This window comes from Callorhinus ursinus, unplaced genomic scaffold (assembly GCF_003265705.2).
Source record: "Callorhinus ursinus isolate GAN/ISIS: 27379988/994484 unplaced genomic scaffold, GSC_fseal_2.0 scaffold51, whole genome shotgun sequence".
In the NCBI taxonomy this organism is placed as follows: domain Eukaryota; kingdom Metazoa; phylum Chordata; class Mammalia; order Carnivora; family Otariidae; genus Callorhinus; species Callorhinus ursinus.
Genome location: NW_027397113.1, coordinates 8809607 through 8833039, shown reverse-complemented (window position 1 = coordinate 8833039; position 23433 = coordinate 8809607). Strand labels below are relative to the sequence as shown.

The 23433-nt window shown below is 62.0% G+C and overlaps 1 protein-coding gene across 15 annotated transcripts in view; it reads right to left on the bottom strand.

Annotated features, from left to right (window-relative positions):
• SYT7 (synaptotagmin 7) overlaps positions 1 to 23433 on the bottom strand; it is a 63406-nt gene that overhangs the window by 14025 nt on the left and 25948 nt on the right. For 6 of the 15 annotated variants that reach the window (XR_012375501.1, XR_012375502.1, XM_073883638.1 and 3 more), the window contains 6 exons: positions 20676 to 20755; positions 16468 to 16599; positions 15326 to 15550; positions 11457 to 11825; positions 7409 to 7531; positions 2450 to 2585 (listed from right to left, as the gene is read on the bottom strand). Coding sequence is in view for 13 of the 15 variants with exons in the window: in XM_073883638.1 (XP_073739739.1) it covers positions 2450 to 2585; positions 7409 to 7531; positions 11457 to 11825; positions 15326 to 15550; positions 16468 to 16599; positions 20676 to 20755 (1065 nt within the window). In the remaining 2 variants the exon portion in view is untranslated. Of the gene's footprint in view, positions 1 to 2449; positions 2586 to 7408; positions 7532 to 11456; positions 11983 to 15325; positions 15551 to 16467; positions 16600 to 20675; positions 20756 to 23433 lie in introns of those variants that run through there. The other 9 variants (XM_073883639.1, XM_073883643.1, XM_073883642.1 and 6 more) reach the window with 9 other exon arrangements.

The following is a 23433-nucleotide window of genomic DNA, read 5'->3' as shown; positions in this document are numbered from 1 at the left end:
CCCAGGGAAGTTTTCCCGCGCTCCTGCCCATTGCTGGTACCAGCCTTACTCCCTGTGCATCTTAGATTCTGCACCTGCAGAACGGAACCCTAAGATCCATCTTGCGAGGTTCCTGGGATGGTGTAAATGGGCTCAGGTCCCTCGGCAGCCTGGCCCCTGCCAGTGCTGGCCCTGGGACCAGGAGCCTGGGGCATGCATGAGTAGGCAGTGCCGGCAAAGACCACTTGCCCCTCCTGTTCCTTCTGTAGTTTGGGTGGAGTCCCTGGTGACTGGAGCCCAGGTGACCCCAGCCCCGTCTGAGGTCCCTCTGGTCACTTGGCTCTTGGTTCCCAAACCCGGTGGTCTGGGGGTGAGAGGCCTGTTCCCAGCTGTGCCTGTTCCCAGCTTTCCCAAACCACAGTCCCAAGCTCTAATTAACCAGCCGGGGCAGCTTGAGGAGCTGTTTCCATGGCAACCAGACTGGCCACCCCTACCAGGGCCCCAGGGGAGGCGCGGCGGGAGCCCCTGCTCCAGTAGAAGCAAGCATCAAAAAGCATGCCAGGGCTGGGGTGACTCAGATGGGGGTGTGGCCTGGCCTCCTCTCTGACCCCTTTCCCTCGGTCCCTTCCTCTGGCCAGCTGTGGGCGCCTGACTCCTGACCCCCAGCTTCTGAGAGCCTGGGTCCTGCTTGTCTTCCTCAACACCGTTAATGACAATGACCCAGCTTTGGCCTAGGGCTGGGCAATTAGACCTCGCCTGCCCACCTCTGAGCTTCCGCTGAGCCCTGGGCCCGAGCCCTGAGCCCGTGAGTGGGCCCTGAGGCCTACACTTCCTTCCTCTCCCTGAGGCTGTCAGTTCCTCCCTGGGGGCAGCAAACGGCCCGCAAGCTGGCTGGGAATGGACTGCTCCTTCTTGGAACCTAACTACCAGGAAGCTGTAACCAATTAAGAGGCTGGGCAGGGAGGGAGAGCGGGCTGTGGCTGGCCCATCCAGAGGACGGTGTGGCTGGGCCCACCTATGTGGGTGAGGGAGATGGACGAGAGGGCCGCAGAGGGCCAGGTGTGCAGGGGCCTATGGTGGGGGTGGTGGGTAGAGGCCCAGGGGAGATCAGCTCTAGAACAGGGAAAATCTGATGCCCGAATCTGGATCCCCGCAAGAGAAATGCAGATCCTAGGGCCCACCACAGGCCTGCTGACTGGGAATCTGCATTTTTAAAAAAAGTTTTATGTATCTAAGTCATCTCTATACTCAACATGGGGCTCGAACTCATGACCCCAAGATCAGGAGCTCCGGGCTCTTCCAACTGAAACCAGCCAGGCGCCCCGTGGGAATCCACGTTTTAACGAGATCTCCCAGTGATTTGTGTGCCTATTATAATTTGAGAAGCGCTGCGCTAGAAAGGGGCAGTGGGGGTGGATGGTTGGAGCTGGCTGGAGCCCTGACCGGCAGAAGGGTGGGGCCCGGGGGCTCTGGGGCCCCAGAGAGCGTGGCAGCTGTCATGCCAGGGCCTGGGCAAGGGAACTCTGAACTGAATGATGTCAGGACTGGCAAGGGCTTGAGAGCCCACAAACTCTCCCTCGATCTACAGGAGGGACTGGGGAGGGGACCCGGGTCCAGGGAGCAGAAATGACTTGTCCACGGTCATGTCCAGTAGGAACACAGCAGGCACCAGGTTCCCAACCTCACACTCTAAGCCTCCTTGGGACTTGTGAGCTGGCAAAGCTCTGACTGACGGCCGCCTGCAAACCGCTGGCTGCCCCATCACAAGGTCCTCGACCTGGGGCCCCGGCCCTCCCCAGGTTCTTCCCCCAGCACAGGTGAGGTACAAGGCTGTGCCTCACTGCTACCACCAGGGGGTGAGACAGGAGCCTCAACCTCTCCCTTGGTGGAAACACCCCAGAACCATAGGGCTGGAAGCCCCGTGTGTGCACAGAAGGGTGTGCACAGAAGACTCTCGGCACAGCTGTTCCCTCCCAGGAATCAGGGCTGGGAGGGGCAGTTTCCTACTCTCCTTTTATCTTTGGGCCTCAGCTGGCCTCCAGCAATGGGGGTAAGGGGAGGTCCCTGAGAGAGGGACATGAGACTCGCCCCACTGGGAGCTCCACCTCAGACCTCCCCTCACTGGGACACCGCTCCAAGAGAGGGGACACATTCTGCCCCAAGCCTTTCCTCCTACAATCATAACAATCCCTCCCACGAGTAGGGTTTCTTGGACCCCCACTCGACCCAGAAAGAGACTGGAGGAAGATGGGCATTCTTATTCTCACTGGACAAATAAGGAAACTGAGGCACAGAGAGCCTGTTCTGGGGAAAAAGCTGAGAAAAGAACCCAAGCCTTGCTCACTCAGTCCATGTTGGTTCCCCTTCCCGACCGGACAACCCCCACGCTGTCACCAACTGTCACCCGTGTCCCGGCCCCGGCCTCCCAGTTCAGCTCCTGCCTGGGGCCCCGGCGTCCTGCCCTTCTCACCATGAGCATCTCACTGGTGAGGGAGTTGACGAGGTCCGAGACGGAGGAGCGCGGCTCAGTCCGGCGGTCAGACTCATCATGGGGTGTCTGGCCCGGCACTGGGGCTGTGTTCACTGCCTTCCCTCCTGCAGGCAACCTGGAGGTAGGGGGAATCCGAATGAGCGCGGGTCGGGAGGTGGGCTGGGCTGGGCACCTTGGCCGGGGTGGCGGCAGCACCTCCTCTGAGACCCAAGCAGCCACCCTCTCCTGCAGGCCAGCAGGAGCCGTGCTCTTGTCCACGGGGAGGCCTGGTTTTCACCTAGAGCAGCACTCGGGGCCCAGCTCCCTCACCTTAGCATGATCCAGCTTGACTGCCCCTGTGGATGCTGTATTGGTGGGTACTCGCCCTCCTCCTGGTCCCCAGAGAATGCCCCACCACCCAGTCACTGCCTGCAGAGTGGTCTTGGAGCGTGCCCGCGGCCCCAGAGGCCCCGGGCACCCCTGCTCGCTCCAACCTGGCAGGGGAGGCTCCCCAGGTGGCATGTCCAGGTCACCCCTCTGCGTCATTACCCTCTGCAAACACGCCCAGGGTGCTAGCTCCCAGAGGCCCCACCTGTGTTTGTTCAGCCTGAGAACACAGGTGCCCTTCAGACCCGAGACTGACCAGCGGAGGTCAGGACCACTGTCCACACAGCTCTGGCCAGTAGAACTTTCTACGATGGCAGCAGTGTTCTATGTCTGCGCCGTCCCTATGTGGCTACTAAAGCATTTGAAGTGGCCAGTGCGACTGAGGACAGAATATTTCATTTTGTTCGACTCAAACTAATTTAGATTTAAACAGCCACCTGCGAGATAGGACGAGTCTACACCCGCTTGCTCCCCAGTCCCCACCTGCCTCCCGCTCTGAGGACTGCGTGTGGGATAAGGCTCTCACCCAGGGTCAGAGAGAGACGGGGCACCACCGAGAAGCCCCGAATCTGACCATTCCACGCGAGGCCCTGCGTGCACCCCGACTCCATGCCGCTCCCGGGAAGCTGGGCTCTCTGGCCCGGCAGCTGGGTGGTGAGCCCAGGCTCCGTCCAGCTGGGGCTCAGGAAGGGGGCCCTAAAAGTGTGCCCAGGGACCAGGCTGGAACATCTCATGAGGAGGAAAGGTGGGGCAGGCAGCGAGGAAAAGACAGGAAGACTGGCAGCATGGGGCTTGAGACAGGCTACAAGAGAACAGCTCTGAGAGTCCCAGAGCCTCATACTCGGAGACACACACAGGCTAGACACACACCCTCGGTATGGACCAGCCGCCAGCACACAGTTGACCACGACAGGCAGACAGACATTATGCACGGAATCTGCCAGGCCCTGGAGGGGAGATACCAGGACCCAACAGCAAGGTGTGCACGTGCACACGCACGCACGCACACACACACAAATGCACACAAGCCTGACAGACACCCAGGCGGCACCAGGGAGAGAATGGCACAGCAACAAGGCAGGTCGACCAGAGCAGTGAGGTGACACACATACACACACACACACCCCCCCCGGCGATGCACACTTAAATCCCAAGACGAAACATCCAGGGAGACCCAGGCATGCCAAGGTGTGCGTGTGAATCGGGACCGACTGAAACAGACCAAAGCGGGGAGCCGTTTCAGGGACAGACACCCTGAGAATCAGACGCACGCGCACCTGCTGTGAGAACCCGGCCCTGCCTAGACAGCACGAAACACCCCACCCCGCCTGGGGCCACCCCGGGGTCCCTGCCAGAGGCGCGGCCACCGCGGGGCACGCCTGCGTGCACGCGCACACACAGGGACACACACTCGCGGACACATGCTTACGCAGACAGGCACGGGGAGGAAGAGGGCACCGAAATAGCTGGAGAGGTAAAGTCAGGTTAAAAATAGAGTGGGACTGGAGGAGAGCGCCAGATTGACTGCTGAAGGTATGAGAAAGTCGGAGTTATTTTGGCCACACCACAGCATCAGCGCAGCTGCAAAGCAGCCTGGGAAGATGGTCAGCGCCACTGAAGCTACCGGAGGTCACAGGACAGAGAGAGACAGAGAGACAAGTGCACAGAGAGGCAGAGGGAGAGGCGCAGGGGCCCCCTCACTGGCCCAGGGACATCCCTGTGAGGAGCAGCTGGGAGGAAGGAGAGGGGGAGAGAGAGAGAGGCCAAGAAAGGTTAGTGGGAGACTAGCGAAGAAGGCTGCAGGGTGGACAAGGGCACGAGCAAGGCGGCCGAGAGGAGAGGCAGAGAGGAGGCGGGGGACACACACCGGGACGGAGGAAACATGGTGGTTTGGGGGCGGGGAGAGCGATGGGGGTGGCCAGGTCCCCGCCCTGCCCCGCGCCCCACTCAGGGGGTGGGGGGGGGTCACGGTGGACACCATTCGGATCCCAAGGAGCGATGGGAGGGATGGCAGGGAGCATGACATGAGGATGGATGCAGGGCAGGATGGGTGAAGGCAGCGAGGCACGGGGGCCGGGGGTGGTCCTGGCCGCCTTCCTTCCTCCCTCCCGGGTCCAACAGCATTCTGTTCTTGGGGCCCACAGTACTGAGGCTCTGGGACTGGGAGATCCTGGATGGGGGGCTTCCAGGCCACCAAGGATCCTGGGAGGGAGGTACTGACCAACCTTCCCGTCTCCATGTTGCTCGCTAGATGCACCCCTACCTTGTTTGGGAATTGGAATGGCTGCTCTTCCTCCCGGGGCCCTCCTGTCACCCAGGGACTTGCCGCTGACAGAGACCTCAGGGGCTGAAAGTCCACAGCCAAGGGGTCAGCCGGATGGTAAAGGGGGGGGGCGGGAATCAGGGCAGAAGGGCAGACTCTGGGTCTGGAGGCAGAAGCTGAAGAGAAAGGGACAGCTGACCCAAGCCCAGCATTCCAAGGTCCAAAGAGCCAGGGCTCCAGAGGAGTGGGAGCCCTAAGGTGCCGAGAGCCCGGTGGGGTGCTGCCAGTGCCGATGTCGAGCTTGGGCCGGGAAGGAAGCCCTCAGTGCTGGACACCCTCGCGGTGCCCGGTCACCTGGGAAACACCCCAGAGGCCATGAGACGGATGGGGTGGGTGTGACCAGGTGGGAATGACATATGTCCACCTGGAGAGTCAGGCAGGGTGGGGGCGAGGGCCCACGGCCCCCACCTCCACACCCACCTTTCCCAGGAAGGCAGGGACAGCTGATGTAATGGTCGGAAGAGATGGGTGTGTTAGAATACGGGCGGGAGACCTACATGGCAGGGGTAAAAATAGGCTGTGGGTGGAAATGGAGCCAGCTAATGAACGCATGGGTGATGTGAAATCTCGTTTCCAGCCTGCGTCTGCTCCCGCACACTTCACACCTCCCCCCCCCCCCAAGAGCTCGGGTTCTCAGCAGGCTTCCAGAGGCCCCCAGCCTCCTCCTGCCGCCTCTCCCCCCTGGCCCCCGGCCCCCTCCCCACGGCACTCTGGCCTGCCCGGGGCCCAGCCCAGGACTTCTGGGGCGCCAGGTGGGCTGGAGGTGGTAGGCTCTGTTCCTCCCCCCCCCCCCCCAAGGACATGGGCTCGGGGTTTGACACCATCTGTGCCAATGAGTGAAAGAATCCGTCCTGCTCTTCCCTCCCACTCTCCGGGGACTTGTGGCTGTGTCCACCATAGACAGGCAGCTGTGAACTTGGAACAGGAAGAAAGAGCAAGAAGCCGCTGGAGGGACAGGCAGTCAGCTGTCTAACTCTTGGCCTAGGCTTCCGTAACCCACAGGCCCCTGGTGGTGGCCTGGGACAGTCCCCTCCTGCCTTATGGGCCTCAGGGAATGTCAGGATCCCTGCCCAGCTCACAGGCTCTGACAGGTGCCCCAGCCTGAGGGTCTGTGCTCTCATGAGAAGCTTAGCATGCCCAAGCTGGAAGCGGTCACCCTCTCCAATCCTTCATTCGACAGACAAGGAAACAGAGGCTCAGAGAGGGGCAGTGACTCGCCCACGTCTGCAGAGCGGGTCTCTGGCAACCAGAGCTAGAAGGCTGGCATCCTGGCCGTCAGCCCATGCTCTCCGGTAGGCTTTTGGTCTGGCGAGAAGCAGACCTGACCGAGGTCAGGAGCCCTCCCTCTGTGACTTACAGGTGTGTGGCTGGCCCAGCCCAAGGCCAGGTGATGGGCGGCAGCCACACCAAGGGCAGGATCACCCCACCTTTGCGACGCTGCCCGAGCCTCCGGCCCTCCGACCTTTCCCCCATCTCCTTCCCCGCGAGTGCTCCACGCCCTCCCTGAGACGGGAGGCACCAGGAGGCGCTTCCCTGAGTTCCTGATGGCAACACTACGGCTAAGGCCTCTGCTCCGCCTGAGCAAACAGGTCTGCTCTCGGGCTCTCCCCCTATTCCCTCCTCCTGGTACCTCAGGTTCAGGGCTGCCTCTCGGTTCTTTCTGGTCCCCACGCCTCTCCCATGCCCCACACCCTCCCCACCAGGGGCTCCTCTTCAATCAGCCAAGCAGCTCAGCCACACCTGTGCAGTACCCCTGCAGTGAGGGGGTGCTACCGTCACCCCAGCGGGGCCTCCAGGCAAGAGGGAGGTTGAGGTGGCAGGGATGAGGGAGAACAGGCTGGTGCCCCTTCCCTACATCCCCCCCGCCCACCAACCACCAGAGAAACTGGGATTTCGGGGTTGGGGGGGGCAGAGATGAAAAATGAGGGGCAGCAAGGGGTGGGGGGGGGGAGCCAAGCAGAGAGATGGGGCAGAAAGGCTGACTTGCTCCGGGCGAGGGCAAGCATGCCTGGGGAGCAGGCTTGATCCAGAATGGTCCCAGGACGGCCACACTGGCCTTGGACCCCAGGGACAGCCCGGGGCGGCGTGTGTGAGGGCACCGGCTGGGGAGGGGGCTGTCCTCCCGCTCCAGGATCGCTGAGGGCACCGCCGCCTCATCCAGCAGCCGGGCCAGGGCTGGTGGAGGCCGGCAGCCTCTCCACGCCTCCATCTCTGCCGCGGCCGCCGCGGGCCCTCGCCTGAGCTCGTACCTCTTGTCCCCCTGAGCGTTCTGGTTCTGCTGGGTTCCTGGGTTTTGCAGGTCAGGGATATTGGCAAAGTCATCCTGTTCCGAAAGCCCTAAGACCAAGGATAGCACCACCATCCTGCCTTCCCTGCCCGAGGTGGGCAGCCCACCAGCCGGGAGGAAACGAGGAGGCCCCACAGGCGGGGGCAGGGAGGGGAAAGAGAGAGACAGAGACAGAGACAAAGAGAGAGAAGAAAAATGCGTAAGAAACTGGCCCTGCAGGAGAGAAACCACACACTTTAGCACTGTCAAAAGTTGTAGAGCAGAGGCGGGTGGAGGCGGAAAGGGAGGGGATGAGGGGAGGTGTCCACAGCCTGAGACCCAGCCTGCCTCGGAGCCAGGGAGCGGGACGCTCTGGAGAGATTCTGGGAAGGGGTTGGCCCGAGGCCCGCTGAAGCGGCATGTGCCCCAGACGCTGCCGAGGAAGACTGCCGAGGAAGGCTCGGGGAAGGCCGGGGGAGGGGAGCTACTCGCTCTGGCCATTTGGGCCCCTGGGAGAAGAGAGAGGGGCTCCATCGCCATCTTGCACGGGGAAGGGCAGGCAGGTTTGGGTTCCCAGGTGGGAGGTTCTTAGAAAGTTTGGAAATCCAATGGGTGCTGCACCCTGTGCTCCTAATAAAGACATCTCTGGGTCATGGGCAGCCAGATGTCCTTGACACCAGGAGGGGGTCCCTGAACACACAGCCCATCAGAGGAGAACGGAAGTCCCTTCTGGCTTATGGTGTGCTGGCCTTCTCCTGAGTCTGGCTTATGGTCACGGGCCTCCTCCTGAGTCCCCCTTCCCGGAGATCCAGGGAATAACCACCAATGCTTTTGGGTCCAGTTCAGGGGCCTTTCCTCGGAGAAGTAGTCCAGAAGTCACCAAAAAGCAAAGGTGGAGAGAGAGAAAGTGCAGGAACCTGGCTGGCAAGGTCTGGAGGAATTTCTGCAGAGAGGAAGATCTGGAAGGGGCTGGAGCCATCCTGCTTTGAGGGAGGCTCCGTCCAGGTGGACAAGGAGCTGCCATGTGGGCAGCAGCGTGGGGCCAGAGGTCAAGGTGTGACTTTTTCATAGGCGGCATTCTCAGAGAACCCCTGGGCAACTGTGGGGTCTCCCTGCATTTTCCAGGGACAAGAGGTGACCTGCTGCCCTGCAAAATCATGAGTTCATGGGCATTTTTCTGGGTATTTTGTGGAGCTCGTCCAGCCCTGCGTCTCTCATTCCGAACAAAGGAAGAAGGGGATTTCAGATGGGGCAGGGAGGAAAGCGTGTCTCAGGAAGGGCCAAGGAAGGGATGGTGAGCCTAAGAGAATGTTCCAGAGAGGGGGACCCTGGGTTGGGAAGCCTGCCTTTCAACCACCGTCCAGGGGGGCAAGGTTTAGACAGGAAGAGGCGGCTGTGGCTATTTCCTAGAGAGGTTGTCGGAAAGGGAACTCAAGCAGGTGAGACGTGGCACCTGTGGGGGGGGGGGGGGGGGGGGGGGCGCAGGGAAAATGGGAGATGGCAGTGGGGGCCCAGGGAGGGGAGGAAGCTAAGTGGCTGCACCGCCTTCCATGTCATACATCTTTGTCCTGGGCACATTACTCCAGGCTGACACTCGTGCTGGCATCCAACTTTCGGGTAACAACTCCCCCTTCCCTCAGGACAAATCCTTGTTTTCTTTGTTCTCTGCCCACCGGTACTGTTTTACTGTTGGTAAAATTCCATTTGGCTGCTTGGGAGCTGGGTTGAGCTGGGGGAAGGAGAACCCAACGAAAACAACATGTTTTTTTCCCTGGTTAATGCATTTTTCAGATACTCCTTTTGCTCTTCTTAAAAACAAAACGGCTCCTCTGCATAAATTCCCAATTTGTCCTTCTCCCCAGCAACACAGGCTGCAAGGGTGAGAGCGAGGGGCAAGAGGAGAGTCTGGGGAGAAGTTGGTGGTATTGGGGGGGGGTGTCACACCCATTAAGCAGGAGGAACACCATCCTCCCTGCAAGAGGGGGTCGGGTCCTGGGAGGCCTGGCTAGCCCTCCCACCCCGGCTGTCTCTGTAGACCAGCAGCATCTGGGACAAGAGAAGGGCCTCAGAAGCACACCAGCTAAACTGTAAGGCGGGGGGTCAGAGGTGGGCAAAGTACAGCTGGTGGCCTGTCTTTCTACAGCCCACAAGCTAAGAATGGCTTGTGCGTGTTTAAAGCATTGCTTTAAAAAAATGTGATCGAGACCACGTGCCCCACAAAGCCTAAAATATTTATAATCTGGCCCTTTGCAGAAAAAAATTTGCCGACCCCTGCCGGGAGGAATGACAAGTGGAGGAGGTGGGGGGTTGGGTGATCTCTAGCGGTGGCCAGAAGGCGAGGGGCCCATAAAGCCGTGGTGGGGGCAGCAGTGTGGACTGAGGATGTTGGCACAGGGGCACCGCTCAGCAAATCCCAGTTGAGCAGGGGCGCAGCGGGCAGGGAAGGGTCGGTACACGGAGGCTTTCCTGCAGCGGGCTCCCTTCTTCCCAGGGCCTGGGGATGGCCCCTGCCCCAGTCTGATGGCTGCTAGAATAGGAAGCAGGGTGACAGCTGTGCAAAGAGCAGCCGGAGGGCAGGAGGAGCAGAGGGGTGCAGGGGCCCGCTGGCTCCCAGTTCTGTTCAAGCCACAGAAGAACCAATTCCCTCGACTCTCCTAATCCACACCAGTGCCACCGTATCCGTCCCCAGACAAACCACCGCCTGGAAGCCAGGAGGCTCTGCTGGGCATCTTGTCTCATGCAGGCACCAGCCTTGGATCCCCAAGGGTCCTTGGGTCAGGGAGAGCCCCGGCAGATGTGCTGCCTGGATGTGCCAAGTAGAGGCACGGGCCGCACGAGCTGCCAGCCAGGGCCATGGGCCACTTGCACGGATGTGGGAAGCTGGCATGGCAAGGCCTCTTCTGTTGGGGTGCCCCTGCCAGGGACAGCACTCCCGTCTGCCCTGGAAGCCTGGGCTGGGGTCTCAGCTGGAGAGCTAGGAAGCTCGGAGGGACCTGCTTGCCTTCAGAATCCCCACATCTTGCCCATGAGCTGGGCCTTGCGTCTTGCCCTCCCCCTCCCTCCTCCTTTCTCCTCTCCCAGGCTTAGTGCTGGTCTCTTGCTCCATGAAAAGTGCTCCCAGGGAAGACCTGGGCGATGGGAATAATCCCCAGAGCCTGGAAGGAAGGTCATGTTAGGCCGGAGGAGGCGAGGGATATCAGAGGCAAAAGCCCAGGTCTGCCCTGGGCTCTGAGAGTGAGTGCCGAGGCCCAGAGTGATGCCAGAGCGGGGGGCGCCCTGGGCAGGGCCCCTACATGTGGGGCAGGGCAGCATGGGATGGGGGGTGATGAGGAATGGCTACAGTTAGATACCCATGGCGTGTGGTTACTTCTCAGACCTGTACACTTGAGAGAAGCCTCTGATTTACAAAGAACCTTTTCTAAAGCTTTGGGGGGAACATCTGAGGTTTGTCCTCAGGGCATGGGTCATTCTGGGAGCTGGAGGACAGGTGGCTGGAGAAGGTCAGAGAGGCAGAGGACAGGGCTGATGGCAGGAACCGTGAGAGGGAGGGAGGAAGTGCGGGGCAGGAAGGTGAGCTGAGTCCGGTTACAGGGAAGAGGTGATCTGGAGGCTCGGAGGCAGGGCCAGAGCCCAGGTTTGGGAGGAGGCGGGGAGGCTAGCAGGGAGGCCAGGAGCAGCCTGCGACCAGCGGGAAGAGGAAGCGGACCAGGTGGCCTCAGGTCTCAGCGGCACTGTCCAGGGTCCCCACTGACATTTGGGGGAAGGACCTTCTCCGAGCCCTGGGAGGCACCGAAGGGGGAGGAGCCGGGGTCCTCAGAGGGGTGGCCCAGGTAAGAATCCTTCCATGGGGGGCTGCAGGCACGGAGCCTCGAGCCACAGGAAGCTGGGGAGGGGTGGGCCGAGTCTGCTCGGCACCCTGCCGCGGAGATGGAGGGCCTGGAGCCAGGGCAGGGCCAGCCGCTCCCAAGGAGATGAGGGCAGAGAGACTGGGTCGGGAGGTGGGGGCCGGCCCGCTCAAGGGGGGGACTTACAGGAAGGATTTCATGTCCAAGCCTCGGTTTCGAATCTGCCCCACCACGTGGTCCCAGCTGCCTGGGTTGGAGCGGCTGCGGCCGCCGGCCGCCCGGTACTTGGAGCCGGCCGAGGTGCCCTGCCGAGCCTGGCCCCGGCCATGGGCCCGGGGGTTGGGGCCCGGCACCGAGGCCGCGTGGGCCTGCAGCTGGCCCAGGCTCTGGCTGGTGGTGGGCTGGCTGGGCTGCCGGCCCCGCTGGTGCTGGCTCAGCGGCTGCTGCAGGCTCTGCTGCCGCATCAGGGTGCGGGGTCGCTGGCATTTCGGCTCTCCCGCGGAGCTGGGGATAGACTCAAGGGTAGTGGCCGTGGACAGGGTGGAGTCCTCGAAACTTGGGGCGGGTGGAGGAGAGGAGAGAAAGGAGAAGCAGATGAAGGGATCACAGTGGAGGAGAAAGAAGCCGAGGGTCAAGACTGGGAGGCCCCAGTGCAGGGCGCGCTCTGCCGGACCTCGCCGGGCCTCCATCCCTGCTGCCACCGCTGTGCTGTAGCTCTGCCACCACCTCACTCAGGAGGCCACCGAACCCCGCGCCCGCCCTGAGCCCCTCCCCCCGGCCCCCCAGCCCCTGCCGGCCCTGCCCAGCCCGCCCTCTGGCCTTGGCTCGCCTGATGCTCCAACGCCTCCTGTCTGAGCCGCGGGAGCTGTGGAGGCTGCGTGGTGAAGGCGTCCCCGGGGCCCTGGGCCTGGCGTGCCCAACGGCAGTGGGGGGAGGGAGCTGCTCCGCCCCCTCCCGCGGTCTCGCTGGGGGACCCCAGGAAAGTCTGCCTCTGTGATCGAAGTACGACCGGCCTTTGGAGACCCGAGGAAACCCAGGCCAGTGCAGAGCTGGCCTAGTAACGTGCGGCAGGGCAGGGAAAGCCGGCGGTTCTTATGCTTGGGCCACGGAGGCTGGGGACTGTCCTCAGACACCCCTCTGTCCTCGGGCCTCTGCCTTGTGGCCAGGGCTGCCTCAGGATTCAGGCTCCGGAGCAGACCTTTGCCCTCCTTCCAGGGTCCCTTGTTTCTGAGATGCAGTGTCCATTCCTGATCTCTTGGGAGTGACTCCAGGGAGAAGGGGGAACCCGGGAAAGGAGCAGATGAGGTGGGAGCCCCAGGAACCACTTGTCTGGTCACTTTGCCCCAATTCTGATGGAAAACAGGGTGCCTATACGTTTTCAAGAGGGGGCGCCTCCTAGCAGGCCCACCGGCATCCCTGAAAAATGCTGGTAAGGGGGCAGGGACAGGCAGGAAGCAGGGCATGGCTGCTCAGAGGCAGTATGAGGTCAGAGGGACCCAGGTTCAAGCCCCAGCTCTGCTGCTTCCGAACCGCAGGACTTTGGAAAAGTGAGTCCACCCCTCAGTTTCTTCATCTGAGTGTCTTCATAAAACCCCGGGGTGGAAAATCATCCCTGAGCTGCCTCTGTCCCAGGGTTGCCATGAGGACCTAATGAGGTCGGGCCCAGGGACATGTGTTTCAGCTAACGCTCCCCGTGCCAGTGGTACCTGCAAATGTCTCAGGAGATGGAGGTAGGAAAAGTCAGAGACCCCTGGCCTCCCCAGGCAACCTGCCTGTTTCGTTCTCCTGGCCAGAGACCTCAGCACACCCCATAGGCAGGGCCAGAGCCTCAGAGGTCCCAACCTCCTCTTCTGTCCCCTCCCTCCGTCTCCCGATCCAGTGGTCCAGGGCAGGGGTTGGCAAACTGTGGCCTGTGGGCCGAATCTGGTCCACCACCTGTCTTTGTAAATAAAGTCTTACTCGAACAAACTAATTTACATCCTGTCTATGGCCGTGACAGGCTTGAGTTGGCATAAAAGAGACTATGTGACTTGCAGAGCCTAAGCATTTCCTATCTGGCCCTTTACAGAGGAAGCTTGCCAACTCCTGGTCTAGAACCACAGGGCAGCCAGGTACCACCCCCCGGGGCTGCCTGCAGGAGGGGCCCCAGGGCCCTTGCAGCCGCTTTCACCACTGCAGCCAGACCTCAGCTTTGCTCCCTCCCGAGCCTACCGTGGGAACTAAAGGACAACAGTTAAGCTGCCCCTGCGGGCGAGAGAGAGAGAGAGAGAGAGAGAAAGAAAAAGAGTTAGAGCAAAAGAGGGAGAGAAAGTCAGAGAATAGTAGAGAGAGAGAGAGAGAGAGAGAGAGAACAAGAGATGGGGGGGAGAGAGAGAGAGAGAGAGAGGCAAAACATGGCTTTAGCTGGGAGCTGGGGTCCTGGAGGAGGCAGCAGCCTTGCCTAGCTCAGGTCTGGAGCCTGGGCTACCACCAGGGACAGGCCCAGGCCTGGCCGGCCAGATAGGCCCACAGCTCCCTGGGCGCAGGCCGAGGCAGGGGCGGACGACAGTTGGATGGCTTCCTCCTCCTCCTTGCTGACCTCATTTTGGTTTCCTATCACATCCCAAATTAGTCCAATTTACAACCTCTCGGTCACAGGAAACTAAAATTGGTGCCTCCACGCCTGGAGCCAGTGGATGGCATGGAGCCTTCAGCCAGCTTGGAGTCTGTGGCCAGAGCCGCCTGGGGAGGGCGGGGCGCTGGGCCTGGCTCTCCGAGGGGGTGTGGGGCTTCCCTCCGAGACCTTCCTGAGGCCCGACGTCAGGGGAGAAATGGGCCTGTGTGCCTTCAGGCCAACAAGCAATACGGTCTCAGCACAGTGGCCCTCAGTGGTCCCAAAGACAGGAGTCATAGGCCTTCTAAAGAGAACCAGGGGCGGGGTGGGGTGCTGAATGAAGGCAACAGGACAGCCCCCAGCTAGGAAGGGGTCAGGGCTGCCGGTTTCCTAAGTGAGAGGCTGCTCCCTTAGCTGGGCATGAGGCAGTTCTAATAGCTGAAAACGGAACCTACATCCCAGTGGGTGAGAATGGTCATAGTTCAAAGGATTTAGAGCCTGGAAGGGCTCAGCTGCGGGGACATGGAAGTTTCTAAAAGCCAAGATGAGAATAAAGCAGCCCCATGGTGGGGGAGGAGAGAATACACTTTCTGCTGTGAACAGGGGCCATCCCTATGTCCATGGCCCAAGAGAGGGACTGTCCTGTTTGGCAAGCTCAGAGAGCTTTTAAAAGGGAAATGGCTCTTCTGTCTGCAGTCCAGACCACCCTGGTCAGAAAAGAGAAGCTAGCTGGGGGGCTCAGCAACCCAACCGCCAAGAACACACCACCCACCAGCTGCCAGTGGGATCGCTCGCTGCCCAGGACTGGGACAGCCCACGGGGTGGCTGAGGTGAGGACGGACCCGTGGGGACAGCCCAGCTGCTCATGGTGGGCCTGCGGGACAGATGCGGAAATGGTGCAGACAAGAGTGGGTACAAGCCGGTGGAGGCGCCAGATGGTCAAAAATGGAACGGCTCAGCCTCTGGGTCTAGAGCCATCTGCTGGTTGTAAGAGGGAAGGCCCGGTGGCAGATGAGTGGCATCAAACACAGGCTGAGAGTGGGCCAGCTCCCCAGGGATGGGATGGTCCAATGGCTGAGCAACCACGGGTGGCCCACAGAGGGATGACCTGACGGCTGGATGGCGCGGCCAGTCAAAGAGGATGGGATGACCTGAGGATTGAAATGAAGCCGCCTCGGGGGGCAGAAAATGGAATGGCTTGGTCACTGGCAAGGAAAGAGACTGATGGGGGGGGGCGGGTGGGCAGCAGCCGGAGGCTGGGATGCGACACTGACACCGTATGGCTGTTAGTTGTGCCCGATGGCAAGGATGATGCGCGTCTCATGAAGGGATGAAATGAGCCAGGGGCCGAGGACGGCACCTCTGGGGGCAACAGCGGGCATGCCGGGGGGGTCCCACTGTCCCCCCCCGGCGGGGGCCGACCCGAGCTCACGGCTCCAGCGGCCACAGGGCCATGACTCACTTGGACAAGTTGAGCTTCCCTGCGGCCAGGTGGCTCTGCACCGTCCGCCAGCGGCCTCTCCCCGCCTTGCCACCGCTGCCCGGCTCGCTGGGGGCAGCCCCGCCGCTTCTCGAGGTGTCCTCTCTGGGTGGCGGCACCAGCGCTGGCTTCTCCCCCGGCCGGCCTTCCCGCCCCACCGCCAGCCCCGCCGCGGCGGCCACCTTGGCGCCCGACAGGAGGGTGCCACTGGAGGCACGCGGGAGGCAGCCGGGCCAGAGGGGCGCCGGGGGTGGCGGTGGGGGGGGAGAGGGCGGGCCACACGTGGGGGTGGGGGTGGGAGAGGGAGAAAAACAATGACAGATAAAAGGAAGAAAGAGACAGTGAGAGAGGAGGAGAGAGACAGACGGACAAGAGACAGACAGAGAGAGAGAGAGAGACATCAGCACTGCAAGTGGGTTAACAGCAGAGCCTGCAGAGAGGAGAGAGGGGGCCGGGCGGGCTGGGGTCGGAGAACAACGCACCACGACAACGGAGGGGCGGCCCCTCCCCACCGCCTGGGGCGGGGGCGGCGGGGGTGGGGGGAGGGCAGCCACCTCCAACTCTATCCCACAGGACAACGAAGGGTTAACGACGGAGGAAGAGCGGGCTGTCCAGGCCAGGAGGCCCCAAGGCAGGGAGAAAGAGAAAGCCGTGTTAGTCAGAGTTCATCACCACCACCACCATCACCGCCATCACCGACCACCGCCACCACGACCACCGACCACCGACCACCGACCACCGAGCACCACCACCGAGCAGCCAGGGCAGCAGCACACAGCGGGGAGGAGAAAGCGAGCCACGCCGAGAGGGAGGGACCAAACGGGCAACCCCATCCTGACTGCACAGAGTGGGGGGAGACCCGCTGGGGGGCCGGGTGTGGCTGCGGAGGGGGCTCTCCTGCTCGGCTGGCCCTGGGGGAGGGGACGGGAGAGGGGCAGGCAGGTGAGGGGAGGCAGGAGGGGTTGCTCGTCTCCATGGTCGGCCTGCCCATGGGTGCACCGGTGGGGAAGTCCGGGGCGGAGGGTGGGGGGGGGGCAGGAGCAGGAGGGAAGTGAGGGCCAGAGGGGAAGGAGGGCGTGCGCGGATACTCGGTACATAGGATCAAACCAGGTAAAGTCACTCACTTGAGGGACAGTCGTGGGTCGCCATAAGGGGCGTAGGGTGAAATGTTTAGAATAAACTCCTTGGGAGGATAGGAGCTCCATTTCTGCTGCACTGTGCTCTCATTGTTATTCCAAAAGTCTCTGTCTAGATCGCTGGAGGGGCAGAGAGAGAGGGGAGAAAACAGGGAGATACAAGAAGAAACAAGAACTGCAAGTCCTGCAGGGGCAGAGGGAACAGGGGCCCCCGGGGCTGCACACACAGAGAGCCACAGAGGGCCGAGAGGGCCAGGGTCTGCTCCTGCAGGAGGAAGAGAGGCGGCAGCTGCGCCCCGAGCGAGCGAGTGCATGAGTGCGCGCGCGCGCACACACACACACACACACACACACACACTCTCTCTCACACACACTCTCACACACACGCACGCGCCCGCCTGCGCGCCCGCACACGCTCACACACTCGAGGGCCGGGAGAAGCCACGCAGAAAGGAGGCGAGCTGCAGGTGGGCACGCTGGAGCCTCGAGCCCGGGAAGCTGGTGGGAGAGAGAAAGATGATGAGAGGGGAGCAGGGGGGAGAGGGGGCTGGGGACAGGCGTGGGGGAGGCTGGTGCGGGGAGCGGGAGAAGGACAGAGTGCTGGTTTCTGGCTGGAAAGAGCTGAAAGGTAGATCAGACCCTGCTGCCGACTTGTCCGGGGGCCCACCGCTCCTGGCCTCAGTCTCCCTGCCTGCCAAACCAGAAGATTGGCTGTAACCGTTGGGCTGTCAGCTCTCCCACAGCGGAGACCCAAGGTTCTCCCCTCTTCCATCCACCTCCACGGAGCCGCTCCTGGGGCAGGCCCGGCTCCCTGCCCATCTCTCTCCTCCTCCTGTTGGCCTGAGGTACCCCCAGCCTCCTCTGCCCTCTCTCCTCCTAGGACACAGCCTTTGTGTGAGCTTGGTGGGATCTCAGCTGAGCTGAAGACATTCTCCACTCAATGCAGATGTGGTGATTGGGTGGCCCCCCCAGAAAAGAGAAAGGTCTCCAGGCCTCTGACCTTGCTGAGGGCGTGACCAGAGTCACCGGAGCCCTCCAGGTCCAATGTTTTGGGGCCCGTGTGGAGGGAGCCTGCCCCTCTCTGTGGGGGTTGATGGGCAGACTCAGCCCCGGGCCCTTGACACATACCTGACCTGCCAGCCCGGGTAGCCTCTCCCTGTGCCCCTGATCCTTTCCAGGGTGGAGCTGCTAGGTCTGGAAGGGACCCTTTGCTCCAGTCTTCCCACCTCCTTCTGCTCTGAGACAAGTCATACCAATGAAGCAGATAGGCTGGAAGCACAGAGAATGTGGGGACTTCCTCTGGGGGCTGGCCGCAGAAGCCTCAGACAAGGGGCTCCATCAGCTTGTCAGGCTCCTGGGGCCCCGAGGAGCAGGTCTCGGAGCATAGGGAGAGGAAAGGCAGAAGAAACAGGCCAAAGGAACACTCTAGAAGGGAGCCATGCCTGAGCCCTCAGAAATGCATCTAGGGGAAGGGGCTCTAGGAGGTTCTGGGGGTGGGCCTGGCCTGTGCTGAGGCTGTGCCGCTGCTCAAGGCCAAGGCGAGGGGGCCCTGTTGTGGGGGAGGCCACTGTGGGGAGGCACACCCCCTGAAGAAGGAGCAAACGTGTTCTTGGGGCACCTGCTTCTCTTGCCCCACACCGACCCCACACCAGAGCTTGACCTTGACCTTGGTTCTTAGCCTCAGACTTGGGAACAAAGGAGAGAAGCTGGGCGGCCACCACAGGCCCAGAGGAGATGGTGGTCCTGGCCCAAGGGGGTGTGGACAGCGTCTGTCTGTCTGGAGCAGAGTGCGCCTCGGAAATGTCTCACAGGGACCCTGTACACCGGGTTCGAAGCCAGAGTCCTGAGCCAGTTTGTGAGTGGCACAGTGGGGACTGAGAAGGGAGGCAGGACAGACCTCAGCACCGGGCGGCCCCTCCCTGGGGAGGCCCCCCTCAACGGAAGACCCTGCTCCTGCCAGAGACATCCTTTGGTCCCCCTCCTCCAGGGTAACAGAGAGAGGGAACCAGTTGGAAGGCCTCCCTCCCCCTGCCCCCCTCCAGATCTCCAAAATCAAGTGTCATCAAATCAATCCTCGGTCCTGGAGAGAAAGAGCCACCAGGGTCATCACTGCTGGCCTGGTCTCCCACCCTCCATTCCAAGGAGCTCCAGGGTCCCTCATGTTGTCTGCTGCAGTACTGGAAAAGACCATCTTTAATTTTAATAGTTTTGGAAACACAGGTTCCTTTACTGCAGGACTTCTCAGAGCCTCTAATGGGTCAATGAATACCCGTATCTCCAAGAGGGAGAGAGAGTGTGCAGTGTTTCCCAAACTTAGTTGGCCATGAAACCGATGAAACCTCAGTGGTTCATGGAATAACTATTAATCATTTACACAGTTTGGGAACCACTGCTAAAGAATGCAACTTCCCGGCATCCTTGACAAAAGATCCCTTCAGAGGAGCTCCTAAGCCCATGTGGAGATTGTGCAATGGGTAAGCCCTGCTTCCTGCCACTCGACTGGCTTTGGGCCCTGGCAAGGGGTAAAGGCCTAGGAACCTAGGGGCCTGTAGACTGGAATGGTGACTCCCCTCCCCTGAGGCAGAGGCTCTGACAGCTCAGCAGGGTGGGAGGTGGCAGCGGCTGCAGGGCTGTGGAGAAGAGGGGAGAGCCACTGTTGCCCTCACTTTGTCTCAGAGAGCGTTCGTGGGTGCTGTCCCAGCCTGCAGAGCCTGCTGCACCCCGTGCTGCCCGCCTTCCCCCTTGCTGGGCATCCCATCCCCTCTCACGGGCCCTTTCCATGACTATCCAGAACATACACATGCCCAGGTTATGGTCACTTGGCAGAGACAGGCCCCCTGGCCCAGCTGCAAACTGGGTTAGGGGCCTGGTCTGGAGGCGGCATAGGTGCTGGGCTGGGCCCCACATGGTCCCTCCCTGCCTTCAGAAAGCCTGGGGCCTGGGCTCTGCATCAGCCCCTGAGACCTGCCAGCTTTCGGCTTTGAAGACCGGAGAGTGTGCAACCAAACCCAGCTTCAAAGGCTCCCCGAGGCCTCTTCCCGAACCTCCTCCCACCCCCGACCTCGGCAGGCCCACCCCTTCACTTGCCCGCCCCCCCCCCCCAACAAGGCACACACTGGAAGCTTCTGTGAAGGCCCTAAACAGGGTTAGAGCAAGAGCTGAAAACAGGGGAGGAGCAGGGAGGGAGCCCTCAGGAGCAGGGGAGAGGGAGAAGGGAGAAGAGGGACAAGAAGAAGGTGGGGCGGACTAGGCTGTGGGAAGGGGCGCAGAAAGGAAGGTGTGGGGCAGGGATGGTGCAGGCCTTGAGTTAAAGGACGGAAGTGGGGGTCAGGGAAGGCTGGGGCGGCTCCCCTTCAGGCAAAGCCCCTTGCTGGCAGGCTTGGCCCTGGCCAGGCTAAGACGGAGGGGCACCCAGCCCCACCTCAGCCTAATGGCCTCCCAGCGCAGGCCTGGGTTCAGCAGAGAGGAGCCCTCCAGAGAGAACCCTCATTCCCAGAGCCTCCAGCCAGGTAGGGTGGTTGGTGGCGGGGGGTGCCCTGGGTGTGTCCCAGCGACCATGTGCCGTGGGCTGGCCAAGGTGGTCTGCGGAAGGCAAACCCGCCTCCTTGAAGGGGGATCTCAGAGCACAAGCAGGGAGCCTGGGTGAGGCAGAGGCAGCAAGACAGGCCGTGGGGACCAGAAGTGACAGGGAAGGGAAGAGTCCCCATTGCTCTGCTTCCCAAGTGGCCCAGCACTGAGGTCGGCCCACCTTCCAAGTCACCCTCAGGACACTGGTGAGGTCTTAGAGAAGAGCCTGAGCCCCCTGAGAGAGGGGATCCCAGCCGGGGCTGGGGGGGGCCCTCAGATATGCAGGGGAGCTAGGAGGGTGCTGGAGATGGTGTGTGATATGCGGGTAGATGGAGGAACCAGCAACCAGGGTTGAGGGACGAGGCAGACAGAGCTGGAAGTGACAGTTGCCAGAAAATGGGGAGCTGGAGTCCTTGGAACATGGTGAGGGTCTGCGGGGGGGCGGGGCGTGGGCAGAAAAGCTGGAGCCCCCGAGCCACCCTGAGGCACTAGGCGTGTGCAGGCACGGGGCAGGGAGAGAGAATGGTGCCAACGTGTGAGGGTGTGTGGCCAGCTCTGGGGAGGGGGGAGGCTCCTCCCACTGGGGCTGCGCGTGTGCTCCTGCCCCAAACTGGAAGCCTGGCACCTACTTGATGGTCTTCTTCTCGTTGCGCCCACGCCCTGAGTCTGGCGTGCCCACAGTCTCCAGGGAGTTCTTGTAGCGTTTGCCCTGTGGAGATAGCACCAGGGTCACTCCGGGCAAACAGCACTGCGCCCTCCCTGCCTCCCCAGCACGGGCCTGGGGAGGGGAGCAGGCTGGGGCCCAGCCTTGGCCACAAGGTCCAGGGGCCCACGTGTGAAGGTGTCACCAACCCATGTGGGGGGCCAGCCCCACTGCTATCTGTTCGCCGGCTGGTAGCTCCCTGGCCCATAAGGCTCGAGGACCACCGCTGCCCCTCGAAGGGTACCCCTGACCCCCAGGGATGGGGCCCCTCCCGGCTGCCTGTCTCCTGGGGCTCTGGCCCAGCTCCCAGAAACACATCTCCCTCTGCCACGGACAGACGGCTCTCAGGCGCCTGGCCACGTCACACTGGTCACGTCACCACCCCCAGATGGTGGGGGTGGCATCCTGCAGGGGCAAGGTTGGCAGTGGCCAGCGACGTGAATGGCGGGGGCAGGGAGAGGGCCCTGTGCCCAGTCCGGCCCAGGACCATACCCAGCGTCATCTGGGGGCTCCCTGGGGTCCTCCTGCCTTGGGCAGTGAGGCAGGGCAGGGCCTGAGCACTCTTCTTTATAGGAAGGCAGCCTTAGGAAGAGAGGCTGCCCACTGGCACCCCAGAGTTCCTCACACCAGCATGAGCGGGGAAAGGGCATGGCAGGCCGGGTGGGGGCTCCAGGTCCCCCGGCCAGGGGAAGGGCCGTGGCTGCAGTGGGGACCGGGCCTGCCGCTGGGAAGGTGAGCACCGTTCACCTTCTCGGTTTGGGTTTCTAAATTTAGCTCATGCAGAGCTGGGCACCATTAACATTCCCGGCTGCCACGGAGTGAGCTCCCGCGCACCCACGGGCCACGGGCCTGGGCCAGGCAGCTCAGACACACGCACACGCACACGCACACCCTGATGCGTGCACACACGTTTCCCCAACATCCCGTCCTGTGCTCCCACACCACAGCCACAACAGCCAATGATTCCATCCTCCCTGAAACAAAGTAAGAGCCGCACAGCCGTGTCCCCGACACTCCCACCAGCGGCAGCCCCTTCCAGGGCACGGGAGCCGCCCGCGGAGGGAGCCCGGCAGCGGTGAAGCGGACCCCCAGCATGCTGTGGGTGGAGCGGCAGAGTCCTCGCTCCACCTCCAGCGCCCCCAGGTCTCAGGGGTGCCTGGGTCCTGCTCCCGGCAACGCCGCACCCTCCCCGTGTCACCCTTGTCAAGTCCCTTGTCCTCTCTGACCTCCTTTTCCTCCTTTCCGAAAAGGGGTACTTGTCACCGGATGAGCCCCAGGCCCCTCATCCTTCTAGGCTCTCATCACAGATATGTCTAGCTCTCTCCTGACTTACTTCAGTGACCCCAGCTCCTGGGGGAACGCAGCCCGAAAGGGCAGGGACTGTCTGGTCTCTAGGTACCCAGCAGTTCTCAGAATGGATAGCGTGGGAGTGTCCCCCCAGTGCCCCCTTCCCACCGGGGGTCTCAGCCCCGGGCTCTTGCCTCCGAGCCAAAACTTTTAAGAGTGGAAAAAAACGGAGCTGTTGGATCCTCCGAGTCCACAAAAGCTGCCCTCTCTCTGCTCCAGCTGTCTCTCCCCCATCATTACCCAGAAGTTCAAATCCCCAGTAATGCCCAGTCCGGACTGGGAAGATCAGGACCTGGAGCTGCCCCACGCTGGCCGAGGGCCCTTCTCTGGGCAAGACACAGGGAGGGTCCCCCCCCCACCTGCTCCCCCCAATCTCCCCCTACCTCAGGCAGTGTGGGGCAGGGAGGACCTGCTGAGGGCCCCCCAACCCCACCCCTCAACCCCTCTCCTCTTTCTCCCTAGTCTTGGCAGGAGAACTTGGCCTAGGCAGCACTTTCTTCTAAGGTGGGTCAACCGCCCCTTCCCCAAGGCCAGGCATGGCCGGGTGGGCTGTCCCCCAGTTCATCCAGGGCCTGCCCCTCTTACTTCCACAGCTCAGGGAACCTTCCCCTCTGGCTACAAGGATCACTCTGCAGCAGGAACTGTGGGGCTGGGGGTGGGGGAACAGGAGCCAGGGCAGGACTTGACTCGGGGCTCGGGGCAGGCAGGGTGAAGTTAAGGGGGCAATGACAGGAAACCCAGGCAGAGTCCAGGAGACACTGGACGGCTCAAAGGGAACCCAATACCACCAGCCTGCTTCTCAGGGAGGGGGTTGGCCAGGCTGATCTGGAAAAAGCCAGCTGGAGATTAAGGAAGTTATTAATGTTTGGAAATGGGATCTGGACTGTCGGGGTATCACATCACTGCTGCTGAGGGGCCGGGCAGGCAAGGAGAGCCCAGGAACTGTGCAAGGGCCACGTGAAAGCCCCTCCCGGAAAGCACAGAGACAGCCCAGGCAGAAAGCTCCCCAGCTCTTCAGATGTGGGGGGCAGGGGAGGAGTTGTGAGAGGGTTGTGGGGCTGGGCAGCTCAGGGGAGAAAGTTGCAGGGGATAGACCAACCGACTATGGCTGGGACTCCTGGGGAAGTTTCTGGCTGGAGGCTGGGAGGAGGGGCTGGGGCCAGGGGCAGTGCCTCCCGCACTGGCGGGGGGGGGGGGGGGGGGGGGGGCAGTCCGCCCCCTGCTACAAAAGCTGTCATCTGTGAACACTGGTCCCCAAGTGAGTGGGGTGGGGGGGAGGCTCTCACCACAACACACACACACACACACACACACACACACACACACACACACACACA